We start from the raw sequence: 19117 nt of genomic DNA on the forward strand, positions 1-19117 counted from the left end.
AGCGTGAGCGTTATCGCTACAACGCAAGTGCTGTTTACAGCGCTCGAGTGTGGGGATTGTGCTCACACCCTCGGGTTCAGGTGGCCCAAAGTTCATTGTAGCGCTTGAGACACCTGACCAAACACATGCCACATACGTCTTCCTGCTGTAAAGAAAGCCCTTTGACAGCTGTGTTTCAAGCAGCTGCTGTAGAAATAAAGGAGGAAGCTTGAAAGATGTATTGTGCTTGGCCAGCCTTGCCTGGTGCTTTTGGCTGCCTGGGACATGACTTGCAGGGAGGCAACATCCAACATTTCCTTCTGCTCTTAGAAAAGATCCTCCGGGGAGGCAGATTTCATTTGCAAGCAGCGCCTGGCATCATACGAGCGCTGCTCTAACACGGGCCATACTGGCGCCACTCTTTGAAGCACAACAGCACTTTGCCTTCCCGTGGCTTAGTTGTTGCCATTGCCCGTTTCACAAGTCCAGCTCGGGTGGCTGGTGCGATGGGAGAGGCAGCAGGTGCATGGGAACGTGTCCTGCCTTGCTTTGTTCTGGCCTTCTCCCTCTGATGATTTCTGCTAATGTCTCCCACGGGGACCATCTGTCCTTTTCATCCACATCTGTAGGAGTGAGACTGTTGGAAGAAATAATCCTAAGGGCAATATCATTTTGGCAGCGTGCGCTAGCACAAGGTGGAAATTAAATGGAAGGGAGTTAGGCGCTTTCCCTGTCCAAATTCAGCAGCTCAGTTAACTAAGAAACTTTTCTTGGAAAGGAGAGGACAGGGTCATAAGCGCTGACTGTTGATTTCCAGCACCTAGAGATGGTTTTGTGCTCAATCTGGCCGCTTCAGCAGGAGGTGCAAATGTCCGGTGCTTCCTTGAAGTGAGCCTGAAAGGTCAAATCTACCCAAGGCCTCCTTGCCACGGAGGAGATGGAGGCTGGTCCCCACGGGGCTGTTGGGCTCCGAGTGAGCAGCGCCTGCATGAGCAAACCCCACGGGTACCGAGTCAGGCTGGGCAGGTGTTTCAGGGATTTGCATTGCCTGAGAAGAAATGTGGGTGTTTAGGAACCTTTACACCTGGATTTGGTCCCCCGTGTCTTTTCTACAAACCCATAAAACAGGCTGAGAAGGGCAGCCAAAGATGGTTATGTGTCTTCTCTCATTAGGAATATAACAGTGTCAGTGATCTCCTTTGCCATTGGAATCTGGTACCCTGCAGCTACCTGGTGCCAGGATGCGTAACAACACAAACCTAAACAATACTCCAAAATTAGGACGTCTCCTTTCATTTAGGATTTACCTCCTCTGCTGCAAGCATAAAGCTAAATAGCATTTGCAGGCAGAAAGCGAAATGTTGGCTCCATGTAGAGCCCTATGAGGGTCCTGTGGCAGGCACAGCATCATCTTGTTTTCTGGTGTGCAGTACCATGTGAGCTTCACTTTGAGATCTTCTAAGAAAATACTGGTTATTTATAGCTCTGTTCTGTTCAAAGTTAAAGCCTTTTCCCATCAAGGCTTCCTGGAGAGGAGGTCAATGCCCCAAACCTGTCAGTGTTTAAGAGGCATTTGGACAATGCCCTTAAAACCATGATTTAGCTTCTGGTCAGCCCTGAAGCAGTCAGGTACTTGGACCAGGTGATCATTGTGGGTCCCTTTCAGCTGAACTGAACCATTTCATTTTCTTTTGTATTCTGTAGAATTGTGAGTCTGATGGTACTAATGAAATTAATGGTGTTTTGTGTTCAGGGGAAGATAGGGCAGCATAAATGGTAGTTCTTCAGAAGTTTTACTTACTTTTCAAAATGTTTTTTCTGTCAAGCAACATGAATCCTTGGGTATGGACTAGTTGTACTAGGGAACATTATGAGATAACCATGTTTCTACTCAACTTTATTGTGTACTGTACTGAAATATGTTTTTGCATAGTAAATAGTTAAATGATATGTTCTCTTTTGAGTAGACAGGTGTTTGAGATAACGTGAATAATATCAAAATAACAGATAAACGTGATTTGTAGAATAAGGTTTGGTGGCTGGTATTTGAAACAGAGGTATAGAATAATTGCAGAACAATTTCTGACTTAAAATGTATATTAACATGGGATAGTTGGAGAGAAGCAGGTTCACTGGAATTCTTAATGTGGAGTAAATCTGCATTCATGTTTGTACTGTAAAACTTGGTCCTTTCAGTACTGTAACTGTACAAGTGTGGTTAGTTTTGTTAGGGTGTTTTTGTGTGGTTTGTTGTTTTTTTTTTTAAGGTAGAAACCTGATACAAGTTCTGTTTAGCTTCAAAGTTTGTCCACTTGCCTAACGGTGTTTATAAATTCTAATTTGTGCATGACTTGGGGGAAGGGAGGGAGCATGTGTTAACAGAGCTGAGGCTAGTACTTACTGGGAAAAGTCATTGCACAAATCCTGAAGTCAGGTAAACAAGAGGACGGCAATGAGAAATAATGGAGTTGGTCAGTTGTAAATCTGCTTGAAAAGATCTTGAAACAGGAGTGAGTGCCATACAACAATTTCTGTCTTTATTTTCTTCTGATTAATGATGAAACTGATTATCTCAGTCTCATATTCCCACTTCCTAATTTCTGTTGTCTTGTGCTCTGCTCATACCTCTTTAAAGGAGATAGGTCCAGTGAAAGGCCTGTCAGCTTTCCTGGTCCCGTGATTTATGGCTGAGAACCACAAGACATACACCTCGGGTTGGCTTTGGAAAGCCATGGGCAGGAGCATCCTGGGGCTGACTGCCGGGCAGGAGCAGAGTGGCAGTAGCCTGCCTGTGCTTGCGCTTGGCCTTGTGCTTGGTTTGACCCACAGCCAGCTACCACAGTGCGATGGTGATGGATAACTGGCTTGGTGTGCCTCTGACTGCTTGTTTATGCAGGCAAGGTCGTTTCAGTTTCGGTGCGGGTTTGTTACCATTCTCATGACACAGCCTACGAAAAGCAGACTTTGAACTACCTAAAGGCTGTTATGTGTGACTTGACCAGGACATTGGGTGTCCCTGGCTGGCCCGCCTCTTCCTTGGCTGTGATGAGTGTGCACTGGCAGCTCCCTGCTCCACCTTTCTTTTCCCCGTGTCCTTGCGTTTGCTTAGTGGTGTGTTACAGATGCCCTGTCTGCTTTTCCTGTTGTGCTTCGACTGACTGTTCTTGCAGACGTGGATCTGAAACACTGTTGGAATAGAAGAGGCAAAGGTTCCTCTTTTTGTTCTGCAGTTTACTGAAAGGCAGCCCACACAGCAAGAGACAAACTTTTGGTCTTGAATTTCAAAAAGCTATTCCCTCAGTGTTACTGGAGGTTGTCTGATGTGATCTGTGTTGTGGGATGTATAGCTTAATCTTTTGAGTATTTTACATAAAATTATTTTTTTCTTTATGTTTCCTTGAAGCTTTTGTGACCTTCTTAGTCAACTCTTTCTAGAAGCTTTAATTGGAAAAAAGGTTCTCATGGAGTAATGGAGTGAATCACACATCAAACTGCTCCAGTTTTATAAGAAATTTAACCTGTGTTGTTTTTTGAGTTTTTTTAAAAGCCTTGTAGTCAGAACAGTCTTACGATAATTGCATTACCTTTAACCACTGGGTTGCATACAGATTTTTCAGTGACACCCCATCTGACAATGTAACTTGTCATAGCAGCTGAATTTATCTATAGAACAAATAGCAGTGTATTTGCTTTATAGAATGATTAATATAGTATACAGGGGGTTTAATGTACTTTTAATCTTTCGGTTGTGTCAGCTTTGGTTGTGCTGGGAGCTAACACTGCCATTTTTCAGGAATGGTGTGTGGAACTTCCTCTAAGTTAGCTTCCTGTTGAGAGCATTTAAATCAGAATTGGAAACCTTGAAGATGCACAGCATCATGCTCTGTATTCATTCATGTTTAATGGTCTCACTCTAACAATGTGGAGAATGGAGCCTTCTAAATCTGGACAGCGCTCCCTTATTCCCACCAGTCTAATTGAACATTACTCCTCTTGTTTCATAAATCCTCTGAGACATGAAGAGAGCCTAGATAGATCTTATTTTAGAAACAATTTGTAAAACCTACTTGTCATCAGTTTAGCAAAAAGAGAACTGCCATAGTAAGATGAAAATACCTGCTGGAATTCTGGGGGGTTTGGTAACTAATGTGTTTTGCTTTTCTTTCTTTATTTAGAAATTCTTCCTGTATGGATCAGCCTTCTAGTGATGGTGAAACTGGAAGACCACCACTCTAAGCAAACCCAGGATGAATCGGGTGCCAGGTGATGCAGAAAATGCTCACAGTAGCCATGTGGAATCCTGTCCTTCCTTGCGGGATGTCCACTCCATCAACCCAGCGCAGCTGATGGCAAGGATTGAGTCATATGAAGGCAGAGAGAAGAAAGGCATATCGGATGTCAGAAGGACTTTCTGTTTGTTTGTTACATTTGATCTCTTATTCATAACCTTGCTGTGGATAATAGAATTAAATGTGAGTTGTCTTTTCAGTACCCTTAGATTTCAATTTATTTGTTCACTTCAGGAGTGGTTATTAAGTTGCTCTTTTCTATCCCAAATTATATGCCATGAATCTATTTAAATTAAAGCAGCTTCTTACTGTTAAGCTTTCAATAACATATGATTGACTCAACTGCATCTACTTTTAGTCATTAGGATACATGATTTATTATCTTCTTATCATTAAACATTTTGATGTTCCTGTAGTCTATGACCTGTGCTGAAGAAATCATTAGAAATCCAGTGAACTTTTCAAGCAGCAAGTACTGTGTGTCTGAATTTGGCAATATGTGTGAATGTTAACAGTATTCAAGAATTTGCTTTCTGAGTAACTCAAAGTCAGCGATATTTCACTGAGGTGTTAGTCCCTGGAAAGACTTCTAATGGCCAGACCCTTTCTTTTGCTGTGATGTATTTTCTTTGAGGTAAAATTAGTATACTATACATTGTGTCATGTATGGCTGTGTGCATTTAAACAACATAAACTCCCACAGTTGCCACCTTTAAACTCCAGCATTTGTAATTTTCAAAACAAGGCGGTTTTCCTGAAATTTCCAGAAAGCAGTAGGATAGCTGATTTGTCATTATTTCATAAGTAGCATCCCAGTTCTTGAGATGGGTTTTAAGCTATAATCTCAGGTATTCATTTAAGAAAGGGCATACAGGAAAAATTGGAGGAATGAAGTTTCCTAGACAAGAAAGATCTTGAGTAAACATTTTTTGTCAGCATTCCTTTACAAGATAAATAACCTTGGTTATTGATCTGACATTGCAAAGTTTTGGGAGCTGACTGTTCAAGTAGTTCACTGCTGTAGTGAAAAATACACTTTCCAGTTTAATTTGAGAAAGCACACTGTGCTTGCCTGAATGCTGTAATTTTGTGACTGTTGCCCCTCTAGGTGGAAAGACTGTTGTATCCAGTGCATAAAGTTAGCCTGTCTCAGAAAAGCAGCATAGTGTTCTGATGCATTTCTTTTTTTTTTTTTTTTGGCCAGTTTCTCAACAGCTTGTTCGACTAAGAGGAGCAGAGTCTGGGTTTGTATCTCTTGTCGAGGATTCAGAGTACAGATTTTCATATTAGTGCTCTCAGTATATTTATAGAATATATATGAATATATATGTATAGAAAATGCTACCAGCTCATGATGTTCCGTTTTGAATGCCACAGCATTAAGGGACTTCAAGATTCTAGCAGTTTTCTTTGTGAAAAGCTTTGTTTTGAGGAGAACATACTGGAGTCCTGTACTGCCAAATGTCAGCAGGGATGAAAAACAGGTGTTTTTTTTGTCTTCAGAAGTCATATTAGAAGCTATCTTTTGATACCTGGGATCTGACACAGGTTAGGGGTGTTTTGCTCTGTTTTTTGAATTGTTTTGTTCATTGGGAAGTCAAATAGCACTGCATTAGGGCTGTTCATCACTGCTGCATAAGTAATGGGACCAGAACTGCTGCCAGAGTTCCTGTAAGTATTGTTTTCCCTTTGTCACTCTTATCCAGTGTGCTTAGGTGTAATTTGTTTTTTAAACTCTTCAGGGATTAGCTCCATGGTAGTTTGAGCAAACCCTAACTCAAGGCTGTGATGGATTTCTGTTCATCTTTATGTTAACATGGTGCGCATGCAGCCACGCAGTGAACAGCTTGGAAGGGGGTGTGTTGGTTTTCCTTATTTATGCTGGAAACAGATGATCACATCTGATGCAGTAAAGCGACCAAGGGGAAGCTATATTTAGAAAGTTATTTGTCAGGTAGCCATAGAGAGGAGGGAGAGGAGAAGAAATAGAGGAAATTTGGAGTTGGAATTAGTCTCAGAAAAACACTGTCCAGCAGTATCGTTGGAAAAAGTGTGCAAGTGTCTAGACTGTAGTGCTTTGAGATGGTGAGCGTATGTTGTTGGCATGCTTTGGTAGCTCCTTTCTTTAAAAGGATGACAGTAGTCAAATTCAATACTAAAGCCTTCTGCTCATAGTTTCCCAGTGCTTTACAGAACTATTTCATGCAGTGCTTAATTACTGAATTTAATATTGAAAACAATGGGATGTGAACACTAAGGTTTTTCACTCCCAACTAAGATACATACTCCTCTCACCCTCTGACCCAGTACATCTGTAATTATTTTCTTACTGACCCAGTTTGAACAGAAAAGTGATAAATCTTTCCACTGGAAGGAAACACTGGCTAAAGATGTAGTTTTGAATCTTCTCAAGCAATGAAAGAATTAAACTTGGGTGTTAGTTATTTGTGGCAGAATGGTCTAACAGTTGTAGCTTCTGTGTTTTTTACAGCGGGATTTTTTTCTCAGCTCTCTTTAAACAAATAGATGTATGCTGAGAGGAGATGATCTGCAGTATGAATTCAGTTACTTTTATTTTCTGTTTGCTAATGTGACTAACTTGGAGGTAGTTTCTAGGTGGCTTTTTGATCAGCTGTTTGGATCCTACTTACGAGGCATAAAATGCTCTGTGAATTTTCTTTAATACCTTACAGTTAATAATTTCTTCTTCCCTCAACAACTTGTTTGCTTTTATTTTGGGACAGTCTGAAATGTAGCTTGCATAGGCCAGGTCATAGTCCTAGGTGTTTTCACTTTGAAAATTGTATATAATCATGAAAACCAAATAAGGACTAATCTTGAAATTGACAATTTTAGCATATATGACCTCTGTACTTAGTTTAGTGATCTTCTTGTACATCACTGGGGAGCTGTTAATTTCGCCTATCAGATTTGTGTGTATTTTGCCTTCAGTAACTTCTGTTCTAAAGCTGTGTGTGTGTTGTTGTTTCTTTGTAGGTGAAAGGAGGCATTGAGACTACCTTAGAGAAAGAAGTCCTACAGTATGACTACTCTTCTTCATATTTTGATATATTTGTAAGTGTTCTTTAAAAAAAGAAAAAAAACAGCGAAAGTGTAGTTTTCCCATGTTCTTCCTTCCACAGATATTCCCTAGTTTGAGTCTTGTGAAAGGCTTGATTTTTTTCTTGATAATTTAAACCAGAAGGACTTGTGCCAAATTTCACCCACCTAGGGATTGCCCAGTCCTGTTTTGGCAGCAGGCTCGTGGAGCCTGTGGATAGAGATGCTTAGGGACACTTAGGGACATCTTCTGCTTTGGGGTCACGGAAGAGGAGATGAAAAACTCAGTCCAGAATGGGAGATTGATGTGGCATAAAGATAGTTTGTTAAGGGAACAAGACCAGTAGTCCTCCAGCTGTAACATCATTTTGTTTAAATCGATGTTTTTGTCCATGGAGAGAAATGTCAGTTGCAGTGAGGAGAGTGTCTTTCAGCAGCGCTGTAGCTCTGTAGTTGCAATGCATTTTGCACTGCATGGGCCAAGTTACTGATCTCAAAGTAAAAGCTGTTTCTTTACAGTTCTTCTAAAGGGCTCCATGTTTTTGCAAGATCATTAATTTTACCATGTCTTGCCTGGCAGAGATGAGTTGGTTTGGTATCAGTCATTTTATAGTGATGACTATATTCAGAAATGATAAAAAAACCCCATCCTTGCTTCTGCATTGGACCGGACCATTTGCTGTATCAAATAGAATGAGGTACCAGCTACAAAAATTTCTTAAGCTAGCAAACTAAGCTACTTCTCCCTTTCTCTCTCATTATTTTGCTGGCAGGTTCTCCATGATATACCTTACTGCAGAAAGCAAAAAAGTGTTACCTGTAAATGTTGATGCTTTGCAAATCACTTCGCCCTGTAGTTGAACCAAAGGTTAAAAACGTGTAATGTATAATAATAGACTTTTATTTCCTGGGAAGGGACTAGGTCATTGAATTCTGCAAAATAATTTGTGGGTTTATACAGGTTTTCTTCTGTTTCTGAAACATCTATATTTGTGTAAGATTAAATGAGTTCATTATACCTCTGGCCATGTCCGTCCTTGACTTCTCTTAATTTTTATGCATTTGTTTCACATTTCTTAGATTCTGAACACACCTTTTAAAACAAGTTGGAGGCAATCTATATCAAAAAATAAACAGGGGAATTGAGGGTTAGGGTCCCTGATTCAGAAATCTCATCTGTCTGCTATTGATTTAATTTTCTGGCCTAGAAATTGTGTAACTTTACTGCAAAATATTTGGACCGGCCTGCTATTGCAGACATGTCCATAAAGAATAATTGATTGCTGCAAAGTTAATATTTCAATAAATAAAAAAAATGTAGTACGTAGAAAATTGGTTTTCAAAATTATTCCCATTTTGTGTCAAAAAAAGATGTTTGTGAAATCTTTATAGGTTTTAATGATATTCTTGCACATTAGCACGCTAGTAAGATCAGTGAGATTCACCGTGATGCTCAAGGAATTTGCTGGATTAACTACATCTAGATTTATAGATGCGTAGATTCCAGTTAGTTAAAGTGATCATGCACTTACTTTGTTTAGCTTTCTTACGTTTTTAACTTATTTTTGGAATTGCACATACTTGCATATTTGAGCCTGTGTAGGCATGTGAGTGGTGCTGTTTGCTTTACAAGTGGGAAATTACATTCTATGTGTGTTTTATAAGCACACACTCAAATTTGTTTCTTGATAACAGAACTCTGATTGTCCTGTTTAAGTTGTTTTGTAAGCAGTTACTATGTTCAGTGAGCTGAGAATCTTGTGGTTCTTCTATGTTCTGAATTAACCAACAAATATTTTTTTCCTTTCTCTATAGCTACTGGCAGTCTTTCGATTTAAGGTGTTAATACTTGCATATGCAATGTGCAGACTGCGCCATTGGTGGGCAATAGCTGTGAGTAGTAGCCAAGCATAACGGAGTTTTAACTAGAATGGATCAAACACAAAATTTTAGATGCCTCTTAACGCTTGTATGTTAAGAATCATCTTGATGCTATATATAAAAATTCACTGTACAGTAACAGATGAAAAACTTCTGTTCTGGAAGATTTTCAGCCTAAAGACAAGAAGTTAATAGCACAGTGGGTGTGGTCCTTATTAGGTATCATGTTAATACAAATTGAAGACTTATTTTGAATCCAGTATGGATGGCTAGTCTGCTTGTTACCTCTGACTTGTTAATGAATATTTGAAATATATTTGCATTTGAGATAGTGAACAGTATTCAAAAAGAATTAGCGTTACTGTACCAGAGAACCAGCTGTCCGTTAACTCCCACACGCTTAGGTGCCAGCCCTTGAGCACTAGCACCTGTATTGCTTCATAAAATTCTTGAGAACTGTAGGCAATCACAGTGGCTTTGAGAAAATACCTGTAATGCAGCTGTACTGTGTGGATGAGAAAGAAGCCAAACCTGATGATGTTCGTACTTCCACCAGTCAGTACTATAGATTAGAATACAGTGGGCGTATTGCTGGCTTACTGTGCTATAAATCTTAGACTTTTTCCCTTAGACTGTGGTAGGTGCATGTGGAACGTGTTCATGTGCAATCACACGCCATGATTGCTTTTTAAATGGTGGTATTAGCATGGCACAAACACATACATAATAGTAACTGCTGTTCTGATAGTGGGGTTTTTAAGTGCGTGCCTTGCGAAATCCCTTACTCTTAGCTGTGTAGCTTTAGAGTCTTTCTTCCAATGACATCCTCCAACTTGATGCAGTTGTTTGTGAGGTGGTGAGACTGAAGCCATCGTGGTAGTAAGCAATTAGATATATAAAGCTTCACTGAAGGTTTTGCAGAAGCCGTTAATCTTAAAATCCCACCTGTGCTTACCAGAAGCTAGTTAGGTTCTGCTATTATTTAAAGAATTGCTGGACTTGAATGCGCTACTAGATGTGGGAGCCTTCCTTAAGTGAACAGTACTCTCCCCTGCTTTTTTTCTGGGTTTTTTTTCAGACATTTTATGCAGCCTTCCATTTTTTTAAAATATGTCAGGGAGTATCAGGTCTTCAAAGTGATTAATTTTTCACAATATCAGTGTGTGAATTAAAATATTAATTCAAATTTACTTCTACAAAGATGATTTGGCATTTGAAATGAATCTTTTATTTGTATGGCAGTGAAAGGCATTTGGAGCAATTTGTTTGCTTTTTCCCAAACACATAGATAGATTTATTATTTTTTTTAAGGGACTTGGAGAATGCAATACTGGATCTTCATTATACAGCAAGATCACAGTTTATATAACTGAGCATATGTGTAGCATCTAAACCGCCTATTTGCTGTATGGAAATCAGGATTTGGAGATGTCTGTATTAAAAGTTACTTTTATATGGGGGTTATTTTAATAACACTTTTAAGTGTACCATACTTGTTACATTTTTTTTTTTATTAATCTATGATCTTGCTGTTGTTGGTAAATTTGGTAAATATTTAAAGTTACAACTGATAGATAATGGCAGAAATAAGAAAGTAAATCCATTTATTAGTCTTAACTATTCTTACCCTATCTCTTTCAGTTTACAACAGCAGTGACCAGTGCCTTTTTATTAGCAAAAGTAATTATTTCACAGGTATATATTCTAATCAAATGTTTGTTTTACTTTGTTGTTTTCTTGAAACCAAGATTCTTCAGGGTAATTTCTGTAATGTTGTGTGGTTTTGTTTCCTTCAAGCTGTTCTCACAGGGTGCATTTGGCTATGTGCTGCCCATCATATCCTTCATACTTGCCTGGATTGAAACTTGGTTCTTGGACTTTAAAGTGTTACCGCAAGAAGCTGAAGAAGAAAACAGTAAGCTTTTGATATTTCCCCTCAGCCGCTGCAGCAGTTGGCAACATTCAATCCTATGTTATCTGGCTGAAGAATGCTGCTTTCAGCTTCTCAAAATCTGAAAGGCTGTGGGAAAAATTAAATAGTAATTCCTTTTCTGGAAAGGAACATACGCCTTCAGAGAAGTGGAGGTTTAATTAATTGAGGGAGGCAAAGTTGAAAGTTGCAAGGGCCAGATCAGCAAATTGTCAGGCACTTGGGAACGTACATATTCTGTATGCTTAAGATATTTAAGAAGATTTAACTGTCTGGAGCTTGTAAAAATTTATTTTCTGGGTAATGCATTGAGTAGGTATCTTTTAGGAAGAGTAGACACAATAACTAACTCAATGTCACTAACTTCTTTTGAGGTGGAAAAGGGGAAGCAGAGAAGTATTGTGGAGTGTCTGCTTCATGCACAGACAGAATGAGACCAGAGCAAATGTGAATTTCAGCCTCTTTGAGATGAGGCAGCGGGTCATCTGACACTCGCTGTGTTCAACTAAATGCAGGAATCCCATTGATTTAGTTGAAAGAGAGTATTGCTTGAGTGGTGAGGAAAAGAAAGCATAGATTTCTGCTACAGATGTTTTGTGAGTTTCAACAGCAGGACAGTAATTGTACAGTTAACCTGTTGTGAGCAGGAGAGTAACTGTACAGTGAACCTGTTGTTTGTGCATCATTACCTGAAAAACAGGACGAAACACTGTTGGAAGGGCATGTTTGCCTGTTATTAGGTAAAAAGGAAAACTGTACATGGGCATAGATGCCTCCATTTTTTTTAGTGCTCTGAAATGCAATCTTTCTACTTTGATCCCTTCCCTCTTTTCCACCACTCCAAGAAAGAAGAAGTTGGTTAAGTAAGTGGTTTTTTTTCCTAGAGAAATGGAAACCTAGGGTAACTTTTTATCCTCCCCTCTCTTTTGAGGGGTGTGTGGAAATACAGCTGCATCACACTTCTGTCTCAATAGATAAGAAATCTGGTTCAGAGACTTGTGCATTTTTTAGAATACATATTCATATTTTGATACATACACGTGTAAATACCTGATGATTATATTCATGAAATCGAGATATTATTGCTAAATCCTTGTGGGTGTGATTTAGTGACGCTTTCTTCATTTCTACTGAGCTTGAAATAGATGGTGTGTATTTAGAAAGACATGCTTTTTAGTTAAACTCTGCATATTTCCCAAAAAAGGTGCGGTTATACTGGAAAATGCTGATTTCAAGCAATTAAGTCAGACAAATGATAGGTATGTTTGAATTGGGTTGCATGGTGATACTTATATAGTGCCATATTTGCTTTTAAATGAGACAGACAATGAAAACAGATTTTAATAGGTTTTGCTTTTTGAACAGGTGGGTTTTCTCTCCTGTGTCTGATGGGAGTGAAAGCTGACTTTTTTCCACCTTACTGTTCTGTTTTATTAAAAAAAACCCGACCAAACAAAGAAAACCCACCACAGCAATTTTTTTGCCCAATGCAACAGTGCTCATAATTTGGAGAGGTTTTGCCTGTAACTATAAAAATAATAATAAAATAGAAAGACAAAGAAAAAAGGGCAAAACTGTCTTTCCACTGGAGGAGACTTCAAGCTCTAAAAGTTTCCTTCTGTGATCAGGATTTAAAGCTAAAATCCAACCAGTATGTGTCTTCTAGTATCCTGTGATTCATTATTAAGTATGGAGACTAACCTTCATCTTTTGGACAGGGTGGATATATAAGTAAAAGAGATGTCTCCTTTGGAGACTTTGAACTGGTCAATAAGATAAATTGGTATGTAAAAATAGTAGCTTGAGTTGAAAAGAGGTTTGGTTTTTTATTTTTAAATAACTGCTGCTACCTCAGATAGCTGTCCTGATTCAGGTAAACATCAAGGTTTGGGGCTCTTTTTTCCCCCATCCGTCTTCATGTGGCAAAGAGCAAAGGATGCTCAGTAGCCTTAGGTTGACCTGAAATGCCATCTTGGCCTGTTATTATTAGAAGATTTGTTGATGGCAGTAAGGATGAGATTAATTAGTTCTCTTCCAACCTCTTTTGGTTTTTGTCTTTGTCATTAAACACTAGAATAGCCCTGTGTTATTTCCAAATAATTTTCCTGATGTTAGATGAAATTGAGCCAAAATGAGTTGGAGCTTGAAGTAACTAGGTATGTTGAGACGGGCAGGTGAAAGCAGGTCATTAATGAGGAGTCTTACAGTGGCAAAGTGAGAAAATAGTTTATTTGGTTTTGCATGGCAGCTCACTGATCATTAAAAATGTATTTTAGAGTTTTAGTTACCCAGTGAATATTGATGAATTTACATATGGCATGCTAATCATACAGTTGCACATAGCAGAAGGAAGGGTTCCTTAATTCGTGTGTACAGTATCTCTGGTTTTTGCTAGTGTGTCTCCTTATCTGCCTGAAGTTATACAAGATTCTTCATTGGTACTTGATCTTTAAAATGCTGTGTGATAGCACTGAGGATTGTTTTTTGATTTGTTTTGTGTTTCCCTTTTAGGATTTTTGATAGCACAGGATGCTTCTGAACGAGCAGCTCTTCTTCACCCAGGAGTCCTCTCTGACGGGCAGTTCTATTCTCCTCCTGAATCTGTGGCAGGTAATTACGTTTGCATAGCGAATGTCTTTTTGGTATTGACATTAAAGTCCTGCATATTTCACCCCTTCAGTGGGTAAGGCAGGGCAAGGGTGAAGGGAAAAAAATTAATTTCCTTTTTAAATGAAAAGCGTACTTTGCAGTCCTAAAATGACAGATTCTTTTTTATTTAGTCATTCAGTTTAGTTACTACCTATCAGCTGAATTACAATACGTGTAGTTAATGGAACTTCTGACATGACCTAAAGTTGTTAAAAACAAGGTAAATCTTAAAGAAAATGGTACCGCTGCTGAAAGGAGGCGGTTATTGTTTGTTTCTGCCATTGATGATTTTTGTGGGTCCCTTCCAACTTGAGATATTCTGTGATCTTTTATTTGCTAGCAGTAGTGTTTATGCAGGAATGCACTATTTAATCCAGCCTAAATTTGGAGCTTTATAGTATCTTGGGATAGGGGACCTGAAGCTGCTCTAAAGCAAACTGCAATGTCGGTCAGAGGCTCTTTTCTTTTCGCGTAACTAAAAGAAAAAGCCCTCTCTGTCTAAAAAGGCTAACGGTGTAGGTGTATTAACTTGGGGGTAAGTGTTAATTACACTTTACCTGCGCATATCATGTTCTTTGTTCGACTTGAGGTATGAGCCAAGTAATCAAAAAAAAAAAAAAAGTAGTAAATACTGCAGGACTTCCAAATGTGTTTGCAGGCATTTCAAGGAAATGAGTAATTTCTTCATGGGTTGAGTAAATTTAAGTTACTTGAGGACTCGGTGTGAACCCCCAAATCCTATGTCAGGCTTTTTACACTAAAATGTAAATCTCTTATGTAAAGCTATGCTGTGTTATGCAATATATTTCAAATATTAATATCTGCTAGTTGCTACAACTATGTTTGCCTGTCGTGCATTATAGAGTTACACATGTTGCTGATATTTTTCAGTTTAATGGCTGTCTCTGTAGTTGCCGAGCATCTTGGCGTAATGAATGTCTTAGAGCTCCATCTAGGGCTGACAAAGCATTAAGACAATGTCAAGTATAAATAACGATTCAAAGTGAAAATACATTTTAGTTAAAGCGGTGAGTCTATCTTGAGGAATAACGGTTGGAAGTAGTATACTGGATTCAGCCTGGGATTTTTTTGGCAATAGCATATACAGTGTGAGAGGAAGTGTCAGTGGAGCTCGCAGGTTTTCCTTGGTAGTTTGGCTAGGTCAGTGTGAGCTATCGTGCCTCAGCACGTGGGTGGTGGCTGCAGGGAATGGCTGCATGTAACCTGGGTTTCAGTAACAGTGCACGTTCGTTCTCCTAGTCTGCCCTAACTGCCGAGTAAATTTAAGCACCCTTTATGGGTATGAGAAACAAAAGAAACAGTCAAGTGAATATATCTGAACTAAAACGCACACACTGGTAGTCATAGAGTATTCTGAAACTGTTAATGTTGTGCAGTAAAAATAGCTCACCATTAAAAATATGTGCTGCAAAATTCTGCATTTCTTTCAGACAACACAACTATGGATTGTTCTAATAGAACAATTTTTGGTCAATTTGCCTGACATATTGATTGGGAAAATGTTTAGAGATAAACTATTCCACATGACCGTGCAGAAGGGAATAAACCCTCTGCAGACATGGCAACATGTCCAAAAACAAGTCTTTGCTGTCAGGAGGTGACCTTTAAAACAGGCTCTGCTGGAATTTTCAGCGTATTTATCTTTTTGTCTTCCTTGAAGGTGCACATGTCCACTGTCATACCCTTTTCCATCCACTTCTTTATAGGGGTTGACCCCTTCACCTTCAACATTAGACTTGGTTGCCAAGTAGGAGGTAGCAAGCGGAAAACCAGTCTGGAAAGAGATTTCTTCAGTTTCTGTACAATATAAGCTTCAAGATGAAAGGCAGGTATGCTATTCCAAGAAGAGAAGACTTTAGAGTAGTTTGGCCAAAAAAAAGGATTAACACTTCTTTCTTTTTTTACTTCCTTGTCAAAGAGAACGTGCATCCATAGTTCAGCCCTAAATTGATGGCAAAAACCCAAGACATGTACTCACCTGTTTTTTTTTTTCCCTGTGTGTGAGTTTCATTTAAACTTCCCAAGACCAGTATGGCAAAGTGCACGGACTGGTAATTTCTTCAGCGGTCCCTGACAAGGGCTGACTGCTGCAGGGACTGACAGCTGCCTCGGGTGTGGGCAGAGGCATCTGTGGCTTGGGCTGGGTCTCCCGAACTGCGGCTCAGCACTGATCACCCTGTTTGCTTGGTATCTTCGTGCTCTCTCTGAAACAACTGCTCCATTAAGCCACTTTCCTGCCAAGCAGCGCCTCCAGCAGGAGCTGCCTCCGGCAGGAGCTGCTCCAGGGTCGCAGCCCTGTGACCAGCTGGGTCTTTTTTGGGGTCTTCCAGGGCTTCGGCAAGGTGGAGAGCTGAGAGCAGGCAGGGGATGAGGAGAAGAGAACTGGGCAGCGGGAGGCAGAGGGAGCTGTTAGGTTTCTGGCTTAGTGAGACAGTGTCTTGCCAGAACACTAGATGCTGGTTTACAAATTGATGTCTGTATTTCTGGCTGCTTTGGAAGTGTCTTCTGAAGTTGTTTTCTAAAGAGCAGGATGTGGCAAGTGGGGAAAATCTGTTTGTCAGGGAGCAAATGTGGAGTTGATTGTCCAGAGTGTGTTGTAGTGACAACTTGAAGCACTTGCTACCTGAATTCCTTGACAGGGTAGGTATTCAAGAATGATCCCAGTGCTGGGGTTTGGGTTTGGTAACTGTTTAAAAAAAACAACCCTTCAGTGTGAAACATCTAAAAAGATAAGAAATTTAAAATAAAAAGTAAATATTTTTACAGGAAATAGTTGCTTTGAATTGCCTTTTGATAAGCTGTTATAGCGGTGGTGTGCTGCTTTGCGGTTTGTTTTTTTTTTCTTTTATTCTTCTCTCAACTGATCTAATGGCATTCTTGTCTTCCTTTTCAGGATCCGATGAAGACTCAGAAGAAAAACAAGACAGTGAAAAACCCGTCGTATAGCAAATACAAAAAAGCAGGTAAGTTCCTTTGCACAGCACCTGAATATTTCTAAAAATCCTTTTTTCTTCTTCGTTCCTTCCCAACTAATTTGAATGGTGGGCTAACTCTTAGGAGCTCACCATCTTTGAATGCAGCATGTCTGCCTTAGCAACCTTGCGGCAGGAAATCCTGCCAGGCTGTCGAGAGCCTGTAGTTGGGGTCCTCTGCTCCCCAGCTCTGCCTAACCAGAGCCCAGGGGGCTGAGTGCGCTGTTTTGGAGTGTAGCGGGAGAGGCTGCAGCCTGGGAACATAACACCTCCAGCATGTATTTGTTGGCTGTCCTGGAAAGGGGAGTGGCGGGCCAGTTGTGTAATCTCTCCTCGTTTCTGAAAAAAGGAGCATTATTCCTTTGGAGATGGCAGGGCAGGAGTGCTAGGAAGAGATGTTCCTGTAGTTTAGGTCTAGGACAAGTAGACACATCTCGAAGACTGCATGGGCAAAACTACTTCGGTACTTCCCCTCCTCAGTCTGGTTAGTACTACAAATGGGTTACAGTGGAGCCACTGCGTCTTAAACATTTTCGTAATGTATTTTGGTTAAATATAAGAGATTATTTCCTTATTTTGGAAATTACTTGATTTACTTTAGGAATTATCTTGCCCTATGCTTTCACTTCACCACACCTGGCAAAGCTCAAGCTATGGGGGGTATTAAATGTTCTTGAGAAGCTGAAGCTTCAGATTTGAAGTCTTCTAGCACTAGTCTGGAAGGGTCGGTGAGCTTTTCTTTTCTGCCTCCTGTTTTCAGTATCTGTTTTCTTGACTCACACCTTGATGCATCCTGACTCGTGTAATCTGTTACAGAAAGAAAATCTCTGAGGGGAGTTGTTGGGGTTTGGAAACTGGCAACAGAGTCTGTGGCTGACTTGCTGGTGGAGCTGCTGACAGGAGAGTTTAGTCGCTAGAAAGCAAAGGGAACAGTTCCCACGTACTGTAATACCTCACAAAGATGTACCTTGTTCACATATGTATATTAGGTTGCCTCCCAGGTGGTATGAAAATATTTGTCCATAATGTATTTTATTATTCAGTGATTCCTGAAGTTGATCTTCTAATGACTAGATAATTACTGGGAAGTGTTGTTTTGTGTACCTAATCAAGAGATTGATAATATAATGAAGTAAAACTTCTCTGTGGTGGAAGTATATTTAATGATTGTTGGGACTCACTAGGAAAAATTATTTTATGTTATTGCAAATTTGTCGTTAGTTTTACGTTTACTTTTTTAACTCCATGCATTTTCTTTTGTAATGGATATGTTCACTTTCTAAAATAAAAATGTTAAAATATGGGTAATGCATTATAGGATGTTGTTGCTTTTTCAGCTGGAAATACGCATGTACCACTTTGGGGCAGCAAAGATTCCAGTTTGCACAGATTTTGTGCAGAATGTGGTGTAGTACTGTGTGGCTGCCTGCAGCAATGCAGCAGAACATCATTTCTTTGTTGCATACGTGGGATCAAAAGGATGAAATTTCTGAAATTAAGTAACTTAGTTCCCACTCCTGTACTGGTGGTGGATGTTCTTCAGGTTCAAGGAGGAAATGGGAGCAAGCCTTTGCAAACCCCAGTATTACCCCTGTAGTGAAAGGAAGGCAGTCAGTCATTCAATTTACGTGTGCAAGTATAAGATATGTATTCTCAGGTAGAGATCTTAAGTGTTAACCAATGCTTGATCAAAAAAGTTTTAGTGTAACACCTAATTCCTACCTAAAGAGGAATGCAAGTGTTGTCCCTTTCCTTATATAGCCAGTAGGTTTTATTAGCAACCCACAGAGCAAATCCTGAGTACCAGCGTATTCTTCAAGTGTTAACTCACACATGGGTGCTGTGCGGCTCTGCGATGCTCCCAGTGCTGTGGAACAGAAGCACGCTGCGTAGCAGATAGGATGGGTTGTGCTCTCTTCCAGTTGCAGCTTCTCCTTGAAGCAGTCGTGCCCGTTGCAACTTACAGGATGCTTCCACTAAAAGCACAAACCATTAAGCCATGCATTGGCTCCCCTTACTCGGTCGCAACAAATCTGTCAGCTACGTGCAGGGCTCGGAAGCCCCTGCAGCTGCCAAACGCACAGCTGTGACCTTGGTGTGCCCCAGAAGCTGCAGCTGGATGCCGCTGTTCAGCACTGCTTAGGGCTCCGTGCAGGATTTCTTTCTCTCTTCAGCTTTGGGTATGAGACGCTGCAGGTGGGCTGGGAGATTGATTATTAAAAGCAGGCTTGTCACGGACAGGGTCCTGCGCAGTTGCAGTTGTCCTGTTGGAGCAGAGGCTGCAGCACTGAATAAAGACCCTTCAGGGGGCAGTACGAAGGGAAGGGAGAGGAGGA

General features: G+C 40.1%; 1 protein-coding gene across 5 annotated transcripts in view; it reads left to right on the top strand.

The window, feature by feature from the left end:
• The window catches only part of STARD3NL (STARD3 N-terminal like), a 31510-nt gene extending 13570 nt beyond the window's left edge, over nucleotides 1-17940 (top strand). For 2 of the 5 annotated variants that reach the window (XM_037383510.1, XM_037383509.1), the window contains 8 exons: nucleotides 4155-4451; nucleotides 7266-7343; nucleotides 9144-9221; nucleotides 10851-10904; nucleotides 11007-11124; nucleotides 13651-13749; nucleotides 16703-16772; nucleotides 17598-17940. In XM_037383510.1, the coding sequence (XP_037239407.1) occupies nucleotides 4227-4451; nucleotides 7266-7343; nucleotides 9144-9221; nucleotides 10851-10904; nucleotides 11007-11124; nucleotides 13651-13749; nucleotides 16703-16755 (705 nt within the window). In that variant the 5' untranslated portion in view covers nucleotides 4155-4226 and the 3' untranslated portion in view covers nucleotides 16756-16772; nucleotides 17598-17940. The remainder of the gene's footprint in view (nucleotides 1-4154; nucleotides 4452-7265; nucleotides 7344-9143; nucleotides 9222-10850; nucleotides 10905-11006; nucleotides 11125-13650; nucleotides 13750-16702; nucleotides 16773-17597) is intronic. The other 3 variants (XM_037383512.1, XM_037383513.1, XM_037383514.1) reach the window with 3 other exon arrangements.
• The last annotated feature ends 1177 nt before the right edge of the window (nucleotides 17941-19117 follow it).

This window comes from Falco rusticolus, chromosome 4 (assembly GCF_015220075.1).
Source record: "Falco rusticolus isolate bFalRus1 chromosome 4, bFalRus1.pri, whole genome shotgun sequence".
Taxonomy (NCBI): domain Eukaryota; kingdom Metazoa; phylum Chordata; class Aves; order Falconiformes; family Falconidae; genus Falco; species Falco rusticolus.